The sequence below is a fragment of the Peromyscus maniculatus genome, chromosome 3, assembly GCF_049852395.1.
Source record: "Peromyscus maniculatus bairdii isolate BWxNUB_F1_BW_parent chromosome 3, HU_Pman_BW_mat_3.1, whole genome shotgun sequence".
NCBI classification, from domain to species: Eukaryota; Metazoa; Chordata; class Mammalia; order Rodentia; family Cricetidae; genus Peromyscus; species Peromyscus maniculatus.
The window spans coordinates 66,807,612-66,822,785 of record NC_134854.1 but is presented as its reverse complement, the minus strand read 5'-3'; the positions used below and the strand labels follow the sequence as shown (position 1 = coordinate 66,822,785).

At 53.2% G+C, this 15,174-nt stretch overlaps 1 protein-coding gene across 15 annotated transcripts in view; it reads left to right on the top strand.

Moving 5' to 3' along the window:
* The window catches only part of Prkag2 (protein kinase AMP-activated non-catalytic subunit gamma 2), a 262,801-nt gene that overhangs the window by 134,483 nt on the left and 113,144 nt on the right, over window positions 1-15,174 (top strand). The window contains exon 1 of one of the 15 annotated variants that reach the window (XM_076566002.1): window positions 11,552-11,775. The exons of 13 other annotated variants lie outside the window; for them this stretch is intronic. In XM_076566002.1, coding sequence (XP_076422117.1) covers window positions 11,763-11,775 — 13 coding nt within the window. In that variant the 5' untranslated portion in view covers window positions 11,552-11,762. Of the gene's footprint in view, window positions 1-11,551; window positions 11,776-15,174 lie in introns of those variants that run through there. One more of the 15 variants, XM_042273232.2, reaches the window with a different exon arrangement.

Here is a 15,174-nt window from a genome sequence, read left to right as displayed (position 1 = left end):
CTATTGTTATGTGTCCTCTAATATATTGGTTGAACAAAGGAAGATGAAGCTGAGTGAGGACATGGCGGGGTGGGAGCTCTCTCACTTTGGTTAGAGGCTGGCCTCTGTGAACCGGAACATGGATGAGAGATGTACATTCAAGAGAGGGTGGGAGTCTGGGGGCAGTGAAGAGCAGTCAGTGCCAGTCCCCTGCGGTGGGAACACAGTTGTCACAGTCAACCACAAGAGATCCCAGGACCCTGCCGAGGGCAGAAGAGCTAGGAAGTGAGTGGAGCTGAGGCTGGGAGGGCCGGCTCTGGGAGACCAGGGGGTCCAGATGCCTGAACTTCTGTGTGTCAGAGTCACGGTAGAACTTGGAGCCAAGGAGATTAGGATCTGCTTATGTAGACCTTAGAAGCTACCTGAACTGCCAAGGACTGACCATCCTGTACTTGCCCGGTGTGTGTGTGTGTGTGTGTGTGTGTGTGTGTGTGTGTGTGTGTGTGTGTGTGTGTGTGTGTAGGCCAGAAGTGTGTGCTCAAGTTCCCTGTATAATTCACCAGGCATGATGTCTGACTCATTAGACTCTAATCACTACCAGTATCACCTGGGGCATGGGCTCTGAAAGGGGAAAACGTGCTTAGCATGAGCGATGTCTTCTCACTCGCTGGGCCCCGGCAGGGCCAACTCTGTGGAGGAAGCTGCTTCTAAAGAAGGATGATGTCGGCCGGGCGGTGGTGGCGCACGCCTTTAATCCCAGCACTCGGGAGGCAGAGCCAGGCGGATCTCTGTGAGTTCGAGGCCAGCCTGGGCTACCAAGTGAGTTCCAGGAAAGGCGCAAAGCTACACAGAGAAACCCTGTCTCGAAAAACAAAAAAAAAAAAAAAAGAAGGATGATGTCAGGGTTACGTGAAGACCCACTGGCCAAGCCCTGCCCTTACCCAACTGACTCAGTACCTCAAACCCAGCATAACCAATGCATTCCTGTGTTGTGGGCCACATCACTACTCCTCAGAAGACCCTGGGCACACACACCACTAACACTTTCCATTTCTTCTACTCTTGTCTATGGCAAGAGCATCTCAGGTTTCAGGGGACATACATGTCTCACTGGCTAGGTTTTGCCAAGGGCAGAAAACTGTACATTTATTAATTAGGGCTCTGAGGCCAGTAAGAATAAAAAGTTGTTCATTATCTGTCTTTCCCAGCAGCTGGCTCCATGGAGAACTGGAAGGGAAAAGCAGTTGGAGATTTGGAGCCAGATAGCCCTCGGTGTGTGTCCTGCTCAGCCAAGCGGCCCCAAGCGGCCTTAGACAAGTCTCTAGGCTCCTTACTTCCTCGCCCACTTACAGTGGAGGCCAGCTCGTGCAGTGGTGTCTCCAGTGACTCTCCACAGTCCCCTCTCACATCCCACCTGTCTTCTGGGGCCTCAGAGGGGCTTCCAGGGGGCACCTGTCAGCCTTCCTGATCTGCACAACAAAGCCAGCTTCTGACTGTGCTTACATCAGCCACCATGGCCACCTTAGGGACCTGCCCGGCCCTGGCCCAGCCCCCCGGCTTGCTCTGTTTAACTTGATTCTTGATCGTGCCTTGATCGGGTCTTTCTGTGTCCTGCCTGACGCTGCAGGGAGAGTGTGAACTCAAGGGCCACTCCAGGTCATGGTGACTCCTAAATGACTGGGCTTAGGTGGTGGCATCAGATGGTCGTGCTTCAGTGCAGAGAACTGTATTGCTTATGGGATGCATGCTAAGATGAGGGTAAAGGCACAGGCAGCAGCTGGCCAGAGCTGGAGAGCCTTTGGGGAGCCGAAATGCAGGTGGAGGACAAAATAAGCTTCTAAGGATGTCCGTTATAGCTGTGGCACCATATTTTTGGATACCCAGTAGCACTGCCCATGACTGTATAGTGGCGATAAACAAGGATGGGCCTTCTTGGGCCTCTGGCTAGTGACAAATGAAGAGACCACAGGCTTGAGCTCTCTTGCAGAAAGTGGCTGTCTGACCCACACAGTGGCACCCTGAGTTTCATGAGAGTGGTAGAGCAGAGGCCTGGACTTAGTCACATGACCCCAGCGAAGGCCCTGTCTGTGTGACTGACCTCAGGCCCCTCTGAGAGACTCCAGGCTGCCAATAATGAAGTTCCTATCTGTGCAGCCTGAGGCTACAGATGCCTAAGGTCCCTTTGAAGCTGGTGTGTGGGACTAGACCCAAAGAAAGACAATTCCCTTCCCCTGGTTAGACATCTTAAGAGCATGCATTATGGTACCCAGTTCCCTCTACTCCCTGTCAAGCCAGGGCTGAGAAGGGAAAACAGTTACCAGAGGACATTCAGCATGGAGCTCTGGCTAGGACCACCATCACTACACCCGGGTCCATCCCAAAGGCAGCCCACGTGGGCCCAAGTCTCTCCTCTAAGGAGAGAGGAAGGAAGGTCTCAGTTTGGAACCTAGGAAACGTCATGTGCTTGGCAAGCATGCATCTTCTGGAAGCAGAGCAGGTCCAGGTGATCGCTGTTCCATGCCCACAGTAGGAAGCTGGGGCTCCTGGGACTCCATCTCCATGCTGAGTTCCTGCCCCGGGTGGAGAGAGCTTGGACCCTTTCATGATCACCTCTCCTGGAGAACCTGACTGGTTGAAGCCCGGGGAAGCCTGGAGCCAGCTTGCAGAGCCCTGGAACCAAGCAGGTTTCCCCGCAGCCTCCCTCCCTCGAAACCTGCTTTCATCACTCCTTCCATGTGTGAGAGAAAAGTTCAGGGAGGAGGCTGGAAGACGCTGAGCCAGACTCCAGGGCTGAAGGAAGCTGGGACACCAGCTGCGTGGCCCAGGGCAAGTCCCTGCTCTTCCCTAGGATGAGTCATGCCGCCGTGCGTCAGTCCCTGGCCTTGTGCTCAGAGCAAAGAGGCATTTCTTCCTTTTCCCCGTTCTGTGGATGCACAGTTCAGGTCCACCACAAGTTTTTCCCCTCATCTTCTCCCCTTCATAATGTGTGATAGCCTGATCAGAGAGAAAAGCCCAGTTGATCTCCCTGATCAGGACCCCAGAACCTGAGCACAGTAGGGATCCCAACATTCATTGAAACCCAAGATGCTCTCTAGAAGACTTGCAGCGGACAGAGCCCAGACAGGCAGAATGGTTTCTTTCTGAAACCTTGCACAAGTGTCTGTGATCAACTATCATCTCTCCTTCACTCTGAGAAATCCCATTCTCCCTTATCTACCGTTGTCTCCACTGCTCACAGGAGCACAGCCACATCCATATCCCTTAACCAAAAAGAAAAAATAGGGAGGAGGATTAGGCAAGAGCTGGCCTGCAAGGCCACCTAATACTCAAGCAGCCAGAAGGAATGAGTGCAGGGTCATCCCAACCTCCCACAGTCCCTCCCAGATAGACAACCCCCACCCCAGGGATAAAACAGGCAGCCCCGGGCCATCTTACGTGCATGCACTCACTTTGCATCTTCTTGAGCAAATGCGCTGAGCTCAGCTCCTGGCCTGGAACGAGGAAGAAGGCACGTAGTCCCCTTCCACTCTGCCTGTCACAGTTGGCTTTCCAAAAGGTCTGTTTAGTGCTGGACAGATGTTTGTGGGCACAGGTGGATGTATGTTTACCCTACAGGGATAATCCTAGCTACCTGTTAGTGCTCTCCAGACAACTTTCCCAGCAGGATTAACTTCCAGTTCTCGTAGATGTCTGAGTGAGGGTGTGTGTGTGTGTGTGTGTGTGTGTGTGTGTGTGTGTGTGTGCTCGCATACATGCAGACACACAGAAGAAACAAGCTTACAACCCTTTGTTCTTTGGTGTTCCTCAAAAGGAAGCAGGCTTATCTCTTACTGGCATGCAGAGAACGCCAGATACTCCTGCCCAGCCAACTCTGATAACAGAAGGGTTTCCTAAGCAGGGCTTAATCACTTGAGCTCTCCAGGTGATTTCCAGGCACCAGCACCTCCATTCTGTACAGGGGTAAGCTCAGCCTGATTTCATTGACTTTTCATCAGAATGTTGCAAAGTTCTCCTCAGCCTGCCGGTCCTCACAGGTGTGTGCGGTTTGGCTCACGATTCTGGGGGTGTCGGTTACAGGAGATAGGATCTGACACACCAGGGGAACCTCACTGAGAGCAGGGCTCTTCCTTCTGTGACTGAGGCTGCCAGAGCAGGGCTGTGGAGCGTGACAGTCTGAGGGTACAGTTTCTGGATCTTCACACAAGCGTCTGCCCTTGACTCTTGCTTCCATTCGCTTTGATTTGAAGTTGTCTCACTTGGATTCAAAATCTACTTACCAGCCTCCCTCATCCTGTGCTGTCCTGAGCATCCTGGTGCACAGAGGTTCCTAAACAGCCACCTCACGGGTGGGGGTGCGTGATGTTAGCTATGTGGGCCCCACACATCGTAGGTCTCCCACAAATGCCCAGCTAGCCTTTCCCCTCTCCTGTCCCTGTAATATCTTCTGTGTTGACTAAATACATCAAAAAACTAGCAGAAATTTTGGCACGTACATATACAGAATGTTCCAGCATTATTCCTAGTAGTCCAAAGAAAAAACTACCCAGACGCCCATCAGCAATAGAAGCAATAAACGTGTGGTGGTAAATTCACATGATGGATGTTCTGAGGGGAGGGGAGGAACTGGTTTTCAGCTTCTGAGCCAGAGAGCACTGATGTTAAAAAGCACATGGTTCCTTGCCTGGAAGGACAGATGTAAGCAAAGCACACATTACATTGGAGTCGGGTGCTTGTCTTAGCAGGCAGGACACCCAGAGGAGGCAGCTGTGTGCTCCTCCGGGGATGCTCCCACTTGGAACACTTCTGTTCACTTGTTCCGTCGTGCCTTGAAGACTTTACTGTATTATTATTCTCTGGTGAAACATTTTTTTCTTTTTCCATTTTCATGTGTTTATATGTGTTGTTGGGTATATATGTGTTGTATACATACAAGTTCTGTGTGTGTGAAGGCACACGTGAGTGCATGTGCACATGTATGCAAATGCATGAGAGACCTGAGATTGGCTTCAGGAATCCTGCACCATTGGCTCTTCCACCTCATTCAAGAACTCAGAGCTCACTGATACGGCTAGTTTTGCTGGGGATCCCCTCTCCTGGCCTTCCTGCTGGCATTTCTGTGGGTTCTGAGGAGCCAAACTCTGGTCCTCACGCGGGCACAGCAAGTGCTTTACTACGGAACCAGAAAGTTCTTTAAGTACAGCAGGAAAGAAAGGAGGTTCTTGGGGTTCCTTTAATTAGTGAACAACCAAGGGGTGCCAGCAGTCATCAATCCCCCAGCCGCAGCAAAGAGAAACCGTTGCTGTGCCCTGGACAGAAGGCCCCGGAGGGGAGCGGGGGCAGCAGCTCATTCTCCCATTGGTAGAGTAAGTTACAGACACGTGGAGAAGCAGCCAGGGGTCCTGGGAGCCGGTTTTCTTGCTCAGAGCAGCCTCGGCCTCTCCACAGGCACTGTGCACGTGGCAGGGGTCCCCTTCTCTTTCCTCCACTGCTTGACACTCATGGATGAGTGGGCCCCAGAATGCAGAATGGTGCAGGACACCGATGAGACCATTCAGCCACGGACCATCTCATGCTGGGAGGGAGGCAGCAGGTTGTGTGCATGTTAAGGAACTTGGCTAAAGAGAGGAAATGGCCCCTGGGGAGATGCCTGGGTCTGTGTGAGGATGCCTCCAGACAGGACGGCCATTGGAAGGTTGGACACTTCACTTTATTCCACAGATGCTTACAAGCTTACGACCCTTTGTTCCCTTGGTGTCTCGGAAGGAGCAGGCTTGTCCCCTTCCGGCATGAGAGAACACCTGCGCTCACGCGCAGGCTGTGTGATCCTGTGGACTTTCACTTCCTCCTTGTTCCACCCCACTCTCGGAAGCATATGTGGGCTGTGCACCCCAGGACTTCGCTCTGACGTTGCCATGATAAGGTCCCATTATCTAATCATTTGACATGGGGCTCTCTCCCGATCACTTAAACTTGGGGTTCTCGGGCCTGTGGTGGATGCATGCTTCGTCCCTAGGAATGAATTATTGAATGAGTATTAAACTTCAAAGCCATATGTGCCTGAGCTTAGTGTGGCTGTGGCGATGCTCTCACAGGCTTCCTGGCAGATGGGGAGAGAAGATGAGCATCCACAAAAGATAAGAGGAGCAGACGGGAGCCGCCTGGCATGGCTACAGGAGGGGGCTTGTCTTGCGGATCGGGTTCTTGGACTCAGTGTGGACCCAGCCCCCAGCTCACCTCCTGTCGATACTGATGAAAATGTTGTGCCGCATGGCCTAGTCTGTTTTTCATGTCGAGGAGAAGAGTCAGGAAATGCCTTTTGGTTTCCATTTCTCTTTGGCATGGAGGGTCCCCTGTGCGTTTTGAAGAACTAGAACCAAGGATGTGAAGGATGTAAAATGAAGGGCTGGGAAGGTGGCTCCGTTGGTAAAGCACATGAGGATGCGATTTTAAACCCCAACACCAACTTCAAGAGGCCAGGCACAATGGCCTGTACCAGTAATCTTAGAACAGGAAGGTCTGTAGGTTCCTAAGGTTTACTGTCTAGCCAACCTAGCTGAATCAGTTCAGAGAGAGAGAGACCCTGTCTCAAAAAATAAAGTGGAGAATAGTTGAGGAAGATACCCAAGACCTCTGGCTCAGAAAAAAGAGAATGGAGATGCAGTTGGGCTGACACTGTGACCTTGTCTGAAAACCTGCTCGTTATTTGTGGCTTCTTACGAAGTCACGTTGGGGAGCACTGTCTGATGGAACTGTGCAGAGGGGTGCTCCGTTATGACGCTGTGCAGTATGGTAGTGTCAGGTCACATGCAGCTACTGAGCACCAGGAGCACAGATGATACAGCCGTGTCAGGTCCTAGAGCTGTTGATGAAACAAAGCAGCATGGAAGAGGGAGAATCTGGGAGATTTCAGCATTTATGTTCGGAGCCACCCTGCAGGACCCAGGGACTCTGGCCAGGGCCATGGGCTTGCTGCAATGCACTGCCCTGAGCCAAAGATCCTGAGGAGGGGGTGACCATGGGCCTTTCTCTGTGCCTATGTAACCCCAGTGGCACATGAAGGCTACTATCATGACTTGGGCCCTGGCCTCAGGGCATGTTCTGTGACTCTTTGGGTCCTCAGGCAGCCCCATGGGCTCTCCATGGATCCTAGACTCTCCCTGGGTAAGGCTAAGGGGTGTGGGAGCAGAAGTTACCTATAGTCTGGATACTCCCAACAGGTTGCTCTGAGAGCCCAGGACGTGTGGCTGAGAAGTTTCCAGTCTTTACCAGGAACTCAGATGACCTCTTGGAGCAGGTGGTCCTCAGTGTGAATCTCAGACCAGCAGTCTTGGCATCACCTGAAAATTTATTAGACAGGTGGTAGTGACTCATGCCTTTAATCCCAGCACCTGGGAGGCAGAAGCAGGTAGATGTCTGAGTTCAAGGCCAGCCTGGTCTACAGAGCAAGTTCCAGGACAGCCAGAAATACACACAGAGAAACTCTGTCTTGGAAAACAAAAACAAACAAAAAATATCCCCAACTTATTAGAAAAGGCCAATTCTAGGATGTCTACCCAGCTGCTGGATCTGGACCTATGGGGTCAGGTTCATAAACCTGATCCTTACTAAGTGCTGGCCCACTTCTTAAGCCATGGCCTGACCTTCGGAGAAGTCCTTGACTTTTTCAAGTTGTAGCTTTTGTGATAGTAGCTGAATTCCATTACGTTTTCCTGCGGCTTGCAGCACAGTGCAGTGCCTGAGTCACCAGGGACACTTGTGGAAAGATACCCTGGGACTCTGCAGGCCTGAGCCAGCCTAGGCACTGACGGCAAGAACCAGGCTTGCTGGTCGTCAAACTCAAGACTCTGAGTCCACCAGACATGACCTTTCTGTTTCACTCACTCTCCTAGCGCCCAGAGCAGAACTCAGCTTATTAACACAGCCCTTTCCAGTTCATTCAACTTACAGTCCTGCAGACTGGAGAGGGAGCTGCTAAGAGTCGCCTCACACTGTCTGTGCAGGGGGAGAAAGCACCGGGGGCAGGGACGTAGTCAAAGACTTGTTTCCTACTAAGGTTGAGGATCAAAGCCTCATTTCTCAGAACTGCGCTGCGAGAGTCCTGTAGGACTATTTCATTCATCTTGTCTGAGGAAAGTCGTGGCAGGTCTCCAAGTCTCCTGGGGAGGCTTCTAGTTTCTGTAGTTTGGGACAGGGACTCATGTATGGCTCTGCATCAAGCCACTGCCCTCCACCACCTCTGGCTTGTCTGCCCCTGTCTTCCTCCAATTTGTTCTAGTCCTTCTTAAAGACCAGTGTCCTCCAAGCACCAGCCCCTCTCTCTAGCTCATAGTCTGTGGGATACCAGCTTCTTCTCTCATCCCATGTTCATTTTTTGTCTGAAGACTGACGTGGCAGGCTCCTTCACTTCCTGGTATCATGTCCTAGCAACCCCATGCATCCATGGCTGCTTCCTTGGCTCCATTCCATTAGCCCACGGATAGGAACTGTGGAGCATCCTGCTCCAGATACCTACCCGTACTTTGGGTGCCCAGTGTTACTGCCACCCATTGGTTAATCAATACATTGCAAGGCAAAAGGACTCTACCACTTCTTATTCAAAGCTGACACACCCAGCAGGGAGGATGCCACCCTACACCTGCCTAGGAGACTGCAGGCAGGCAGAGGGGGGCATTCCATCTCAACCCTGCCGCCAGGTCTTGACTGTCTTTTCCAGTGGGGGCTGAGACCAGAACATGACCATGAAGGCCTCAGGCCCACGGTTGGCATGTCCCTGAGGTCTTCTCCCATGGCAGCCTCACCCCGGGAAGAAGGTATCCCTTGTGGGGTCATTCAGTGGGTTCTGTGTTAGGCCCCTGCCCAGAAAGAGTCCCAGGAGCCCTGTCCTCAGCATCAGCATGACTTACCTCACAGTTTTGGTAGCCTCTCCTGTTACCGTACGGGGCAGCTTCTCCAGGTGAGGAAAACTCTCCTTGGCAGAGCAGGGACTACAGGCCAGAGAAGAAGAAGTGGCCCCAGTCCTCAGGGGGTACTCAGTCCTCAGGGCCACTCCCCAAAGTTTCTGGAAAGTTCTGCCTCTAGCGGGGTATTTATTTCCCCAGCTCTCACTTAAGGCTCCTGTGTGAGGGACCTGACTGCAGCGCCTCAGGGAGGCAGGGGCCCTCTCTGATCCCGGGCTTGGCTCCTCTGCATTCCTCTGCTCTCACCCATAGCAAGAGGTCCCCAACCCATGTCTCAAGGCTCATTTGCCTTGACCATTGGCCCATTCTTCTCCATCTGGTAACCCTGAACCACTGACTCAGTGGTGTGAGAGGGCAGGGTGAAGGCCATCTCCCTCCCTGTGGCATGTCCTGGGCTCTGATGTTCCATTCCACCAGGAGGCTGCTCCCAACACCTCCTGTCCCCTTCTTGAGTTATGCCCTAGTTCCTGTCCCTATCAGACAGCTATCACACTGTCATCGGGAAAAGCCATCATGACAGCATCGTTACCGATCCGCTGTCCATTCCCCTGACCTTCCTGTCCTTCCTCCCTGAAGACTCAGCTGACCGCAGCTGCCTCTTCCCGGGGGGGGCCCCGGGGCCAGGTCACTTGCACTCCGTCCAGATGGACAGTGCCAACTGCACGTTCCCAAGTGTACATTGGCTCCCACTCCCTCCCTCCCCTATCTCGGACCCCCACAGACAGCTCTGTATTCTTCGGTCTCACTGTTCCACCCCTCCCCCATCCTGGCGTGTTCCACGCAAAGGTCCTCCAGGTTGCTGCCCACTTGGCCAGGCTTGGTTCTGTATCCTTCCTCAAGGAGGCTCCCACTTTACCCCCACAACAGGCTTCAGCCCCCCCCACCCCATCCTGTCTGACTGACTTGACAGCCGGAGGCTGTGGTACCTGCCCCTCCCTGATTCCATTTCCCCATCTCTCCCATGAAAAAGTTGGGGCCACCGAGCAAGGAAAGAGAAATTGAGTCTGCAGGTGGCAGTCTCTGGGCTGTGAGCAAGCGACCTCCTCACCTGTGCTTTGCAGATCGGTTCTGACTCCCCACTGTAAGCCAGACTGCGCACCAGCCTGCTGACCCTGCCAGAGCCCAGTCCTGGGGCTCACCTTTTGTTGCCCCCCCCCCATGGACAAACTGCCTTCCCAGCCTGGCTTTGAAATGCGTGACGGCGTTTCCGGAAGTGTGGTTTGACAGGAGGAGAGGAAGCTGAGGGGTGACTTCTTAACACCTTTCACGATGGTGGAGGACAGTCTCTTCTCAGCTGGGGGACACTCAGGCCAGGGAAAGGGGTCCTGACTCAGAGGACTGGAGCTTCTCGGGGTGAGTGACGTGGTAGGCCCGGGCCTGCACAGAAGGCCTGGTCTTGCTTCCCCGAAGCCCCTCCCCTGCCCCAGGCCACCAGAACAGCCTCTCTACCATAGCCACGCCATAGCCACGTCGTGCTGCTGTTCCTGGGCCTGGCTGGGGAGCCCGCACCCTCCTCGGCAGCGCAGAGGGCTGTGGGAGCTGCGGCTGCAGGCTCTGTACAGTGATCACGAGCAGGGCACCGGAGTGATGATCCCCTAAACACAGTCACCCCAGCTGCTTCCTGTCCGTCACAGTCCACACATTCAAGGGAACGAGGGAAAGGAACTGGGTGAACGGGAACAGAGGCTCTAAGCCCTGGGCATCTGTGACAGGGTGGGAGAGGAGGCTTCTGTGGGCCACCAACCCTGGGGCCATCATGGACATGCTGGGCAACTCACATAGGAACCCCAGGCCCTGTGGGTATGAAGCTGTGAAAAGCCGACATTATATAGACAGAGTGGGGCCTGCCTCCTGCCCCAGTCAATCCCAGACGGCTTTGCCTGTACCAGTCATTCTGAGGAGGCCGGCCATCCTCTGGAAGTAAGACTCATGGTTTCCAGCCATCTTCAGGGACTGAAAAGCCCCAAGAGGGCCTAGTTCTGAGATGTGCAGAGATGGCCACTTCCTCATCTAAGAACCCAGCCAGCAACGGGCTTTCTAGCTTCTGCCAAGAGCCACCCTTGTGTATACTTTGGAGGGGTGAAGCTGCTTGTCTTCCAGTGGGGGGGGGGGTGCCCCAGCGCAGAGGTCAGGTTTGACTGGTCCGTTTCAGTGATGGTCGGACGAAAACAGCGACTGTAACTGAGCAGCCTTGGCCAGTGAGAGAGTGTGAACTGACGGCTGAAGCCCTTGAGGGCCAAGGACTGTGCCTCCTGCCTGTGCACTCAGGCTCCTGGCACAGTGTCCATCAAGGAAGCTCACAACACTCCATCAAGTGGGCTCTGCTTGGGACAGAACTGGGAAGGAAGGCAGACGCGTTCTCGGGTAGAGGTGACAGACATCATAATGTTGTTGTCACATCAGAGGGCGCAGGTTTCAGCCGTGACTTGGAGGAGCAGGTGACTAGTGCTTGAATTTACACAACATGAAGTCACCAGACTGTGCCAGGCTGTGGGCTCCGGGCCCAGAGACACACCCCCCTCCTTCTGTTATGTCACCGTGGCGGCCCCACCTGGTGTCATGTAAATGTCACATTACCCTTGGCCGGGCTTCTCAAATAGCACCTCGGAAACTTGGCCGTGGAAGGACAAGAAAGTCTGATGTTGCCCTGGGCCTGCTGACCATACCCAGTTCTGTGACCAGGGCTGGCCACCTACACACTAAGACCCCTGGAGGATAAGACCAGCATTCGCACAGGCAAAGACAGGTTCTGACCAAGAAGGACTGGGGTCACCCCAGCAAGACACTCAGGAGCTTGCCCCTTGTGTGGGCCTTTGGCATGAGGCCATGGACGTAAGAGGTATAGACCTGGTTGGTGTGACTGGGAGGACAGGGTCAGGAGGGAGGTTTTTGTTTTTGTTTTGTTTTTTAGACTGAGTTTCTCAGAGTAGTCCTGGCTATCCTTGGAATTCACTCTGTAGCCCAAGCTGGCCTCGAACTCACAGAGATCCGCCTGCCTCTGCCTCCCGAGTGCTGGGATTAAAGGCGTGCGCCACCACCTCCCGGCAGGCGGGAGTTTTCAGAAACCCTCTTGGTGGCTGTGTGTTCCTCAACCTGAAACGGAGTGGGGATTTTGACACATGGCGAGACAGCATGAGCAAACCTTGGCACACTAAGCAAAATAAGCGAGTCATGAAAAAACAAATGAGTGTAGGGCTTATGCTTGGGAAAATGAAGCACTCAGGGGATAGACGGCCACACAGTATGAATGTGTTTTACCACTGTGCTGCGTACTTTGAACAAATCATACATTGTATGAATGTTTTAGATCTATTTTATTTTTACATTAGGTGTGTATATGCATGTGTATGTAGTTTAAAATGGTAAACATTGTGTAAATGTTTTAGATGTATTTTGGTTTTAATTTTAGGTGTGTGTGTGTGTGTGTGTGTGTGTGTGTGTGTGTGTGTGTGTGTGTGTGTGTGTGTCTGTGTCTGTGTCTGTGTCTGTGTGTGTGCGCACACATGCGCGCGCGCGCACATGTGAGTCCGATCTGTAGGACACCTTTGTTTAACAAGGTTACCAAGAGGCATGACTCATGAAAGAACAAACTAATAAACTATATTTATCATAATTTAAAACATAAACACAAAGAAACCTGAGAGGCCAAAAGTGTTGGATCCCCGGGAGCTGGAGTTCCAGGCAATTGTGAGCACCTGGAGTGGGCACTAGGAACAGAACTTGGGTTCTCTGCAAGAGCAGTGTGTACTCAACTGCTGAGCTGCCTCTCACACAATTAGACATTTAAAACTTTAATTTTTTACAGTCAGCTCCTTCTCTGTGCTAGACTCTCTGGATTTTGGCTATGGCGAAGTACCATTGGCCAGATAGCCTCTCCCTGACAGTTAGGGCCTCCCAGCAGCAGGACCCTCCAGAGCCCTCTCCACAAACCCTGCTGCAGCCCCCATGCAGCGAGCTGGCCCAGTCAAGAGGGTGTCGTGGGCTGTTGCATGAACCAGCCAGCTCTTACAGACTTGTCCTCAGCCATAGGGGGTCACTCTAACAAAGACACCGGGTGATGGGGAACTTTGTGTTACTCAGGGACCACAGATCAGACTGGAACCTAGCCTCCGAGGAGCTCAAGTAGGGGCCGGTCTCTCATCCCACTGCAGCCTCCATAGGGTAGATCTGGGCCATCATGCAAAGGCAGTCCCCATGTCCCCACCATGAGATCCTCCATCCCCTCCCAGAGGAATGATCCTTCCTTCCCTGCCTCTCCAGGGAGACCATCACCCACTGATCACTGAAGCCAGTGGCCAGTACTCACAATCCCTTTCATTCTGGGAAGAAGAGGAGCAGCTGAGTGCTCAGAATGGCTCTGGGCAGAAGTGGCCTGGACACCTGCCCAGCCTCCCTAGCCATCACACTGGCACCTCACAGCCCAAGGGCCTGGCAGGCTGTATCAGATGATGTGTCAAGTCAACAGAGCTCCAGGAGAGCCCTGGTCAGAGTCCCATGGCAGCTGGCTGTGGCCAGCCTCCTGGAAGGGAATACCCATACTGGCCACCAGCCATTGCCCAGGGAGAGCACACCACAGGGGAGCCAGGCAAGAGGACATTAAGCACAACCTCCCTAGTGCCAGCCCTAGCTTTCTCCTGCTTTCCGAGCATGGCCCTTAAACCAAGAATGGCTTTTAAGCACTGTGGTCTAGACCCCATGTCCCCACATGGGAGAGTGCTCTGGTTTCCTCGGGCTGCTGCACGTCTGGAAAACTAGGATATACCTAGGGGGGGGGGGACAGTAGTCAAAGTCCACCTGGGACTATATCCCTTCTCACCTGCTCTGAGCCCAGAACTTGGAGGGTGGGGAGGTCCAAAGCTGTGTTTTTAAGGTAAAGCTACCTGCCAGGAAGAGGTACAAAAGAGAACCATCGAGAGAGAGTTCAGGGAACTGGAGAGGCGGTTCAGCGGTTAAGAACAGTTGCCGCTCTTGCGGAGGACCCAGGTTTGGTGCCCAGCGCCCACATGACAGCTCCCAACTGTCCATAACTCCAGTTCCATTTGATTGGACAGCCTCCGCTGGCCTCCACTGGCACTGCACTCATGACAGACAGACACACATGCGGGTAAGACACTCATATAGAATACAAATAAGCTTTTAAAGAGAGAGGCAGGGGCAGCTTGGGAAGCCGCACTTACATGTGGTCTGCAGTGGGGAAGAGCTACCACCACTGGTTCTGAATCGATTCGAATAGCTGGGTGACCAAAAACGCAGAAGCAGCGCAAGCTGTAATTTCCGATTTTAAAGGGCATGCTTGGCATGCTCTGGGAACGTCTGGTGGCAGGTCCCAGGCAGCTATCGCTCTGGTTTTCTGTTGACTCCTGCCCGACTCTCCTGGCAAGAGTCTGTTACTGTTTGAACGGCCCCTGTGGTCTGAACAGTGGGTCCAAAGCTGGAGGTGTAGTTTGGGAAGATTTTGGAACCTTTAGGATGCAGAGCCTGGCTGATTGACATGACCAACTCGAGGCTGGCCTTCCGGTCTTCTGGCCCAAGTGTGCTGCTTTGTAATTAACCAAAAAATATGAACAAGTCTTGCCACAAGCTCCACCATGGATAGTGCCCCAGTCATGGTACCTTCCCGCCATGATGGGCTAATATCCCCCTGAAACTGTGAGCCAAAATTAAGCCTCTCCTTTCTAAAATTGCTTCCACCAGGGATGCTGTCACCGTGAAGAGAAGAATAACAAGGTCCCTCTGAGGGTTCAGGAGAGTGGGCACAGCTCCCACCAGCAGCTGGCATGGTGGGAGTCACACTGCTTGCAGGAAAGGACCCATGAGCATGTTTGGTGACCCCCTCCCCCTTGGCACACACATTCTAGAAGCCAAGCTTTGGGGTTGGAAGTACCCTGAAGTTATTTCAGAAACAGAACAAGCAAGGAATGTGTGTGCTGGGGTTCGTGTGTGACTCGTTACAGTTCAGAGGGTCCAAGGACTCGGCAGTATCAAGAACCACTTCTCTGGGCTGGGGGGATGTGGTTCAGTTGATAGATGATTGCCTGGTCTACACAAAGTCCTGGGTGCAGTCCCCAGCAATGCATAAAGCCCGGTGTGGTGATTCCTAGTTGTCACCCCACCACTGGGGAGATAGAGGCTATCCTGAGCTACGTGAGAGGCTATCACACACACGTACACCATCCAAAGGAGGGAGGAAAGGAAGTAAGGGAGTTCCTGGGGAGTCATCCCAGCAGCTAAAACAGTG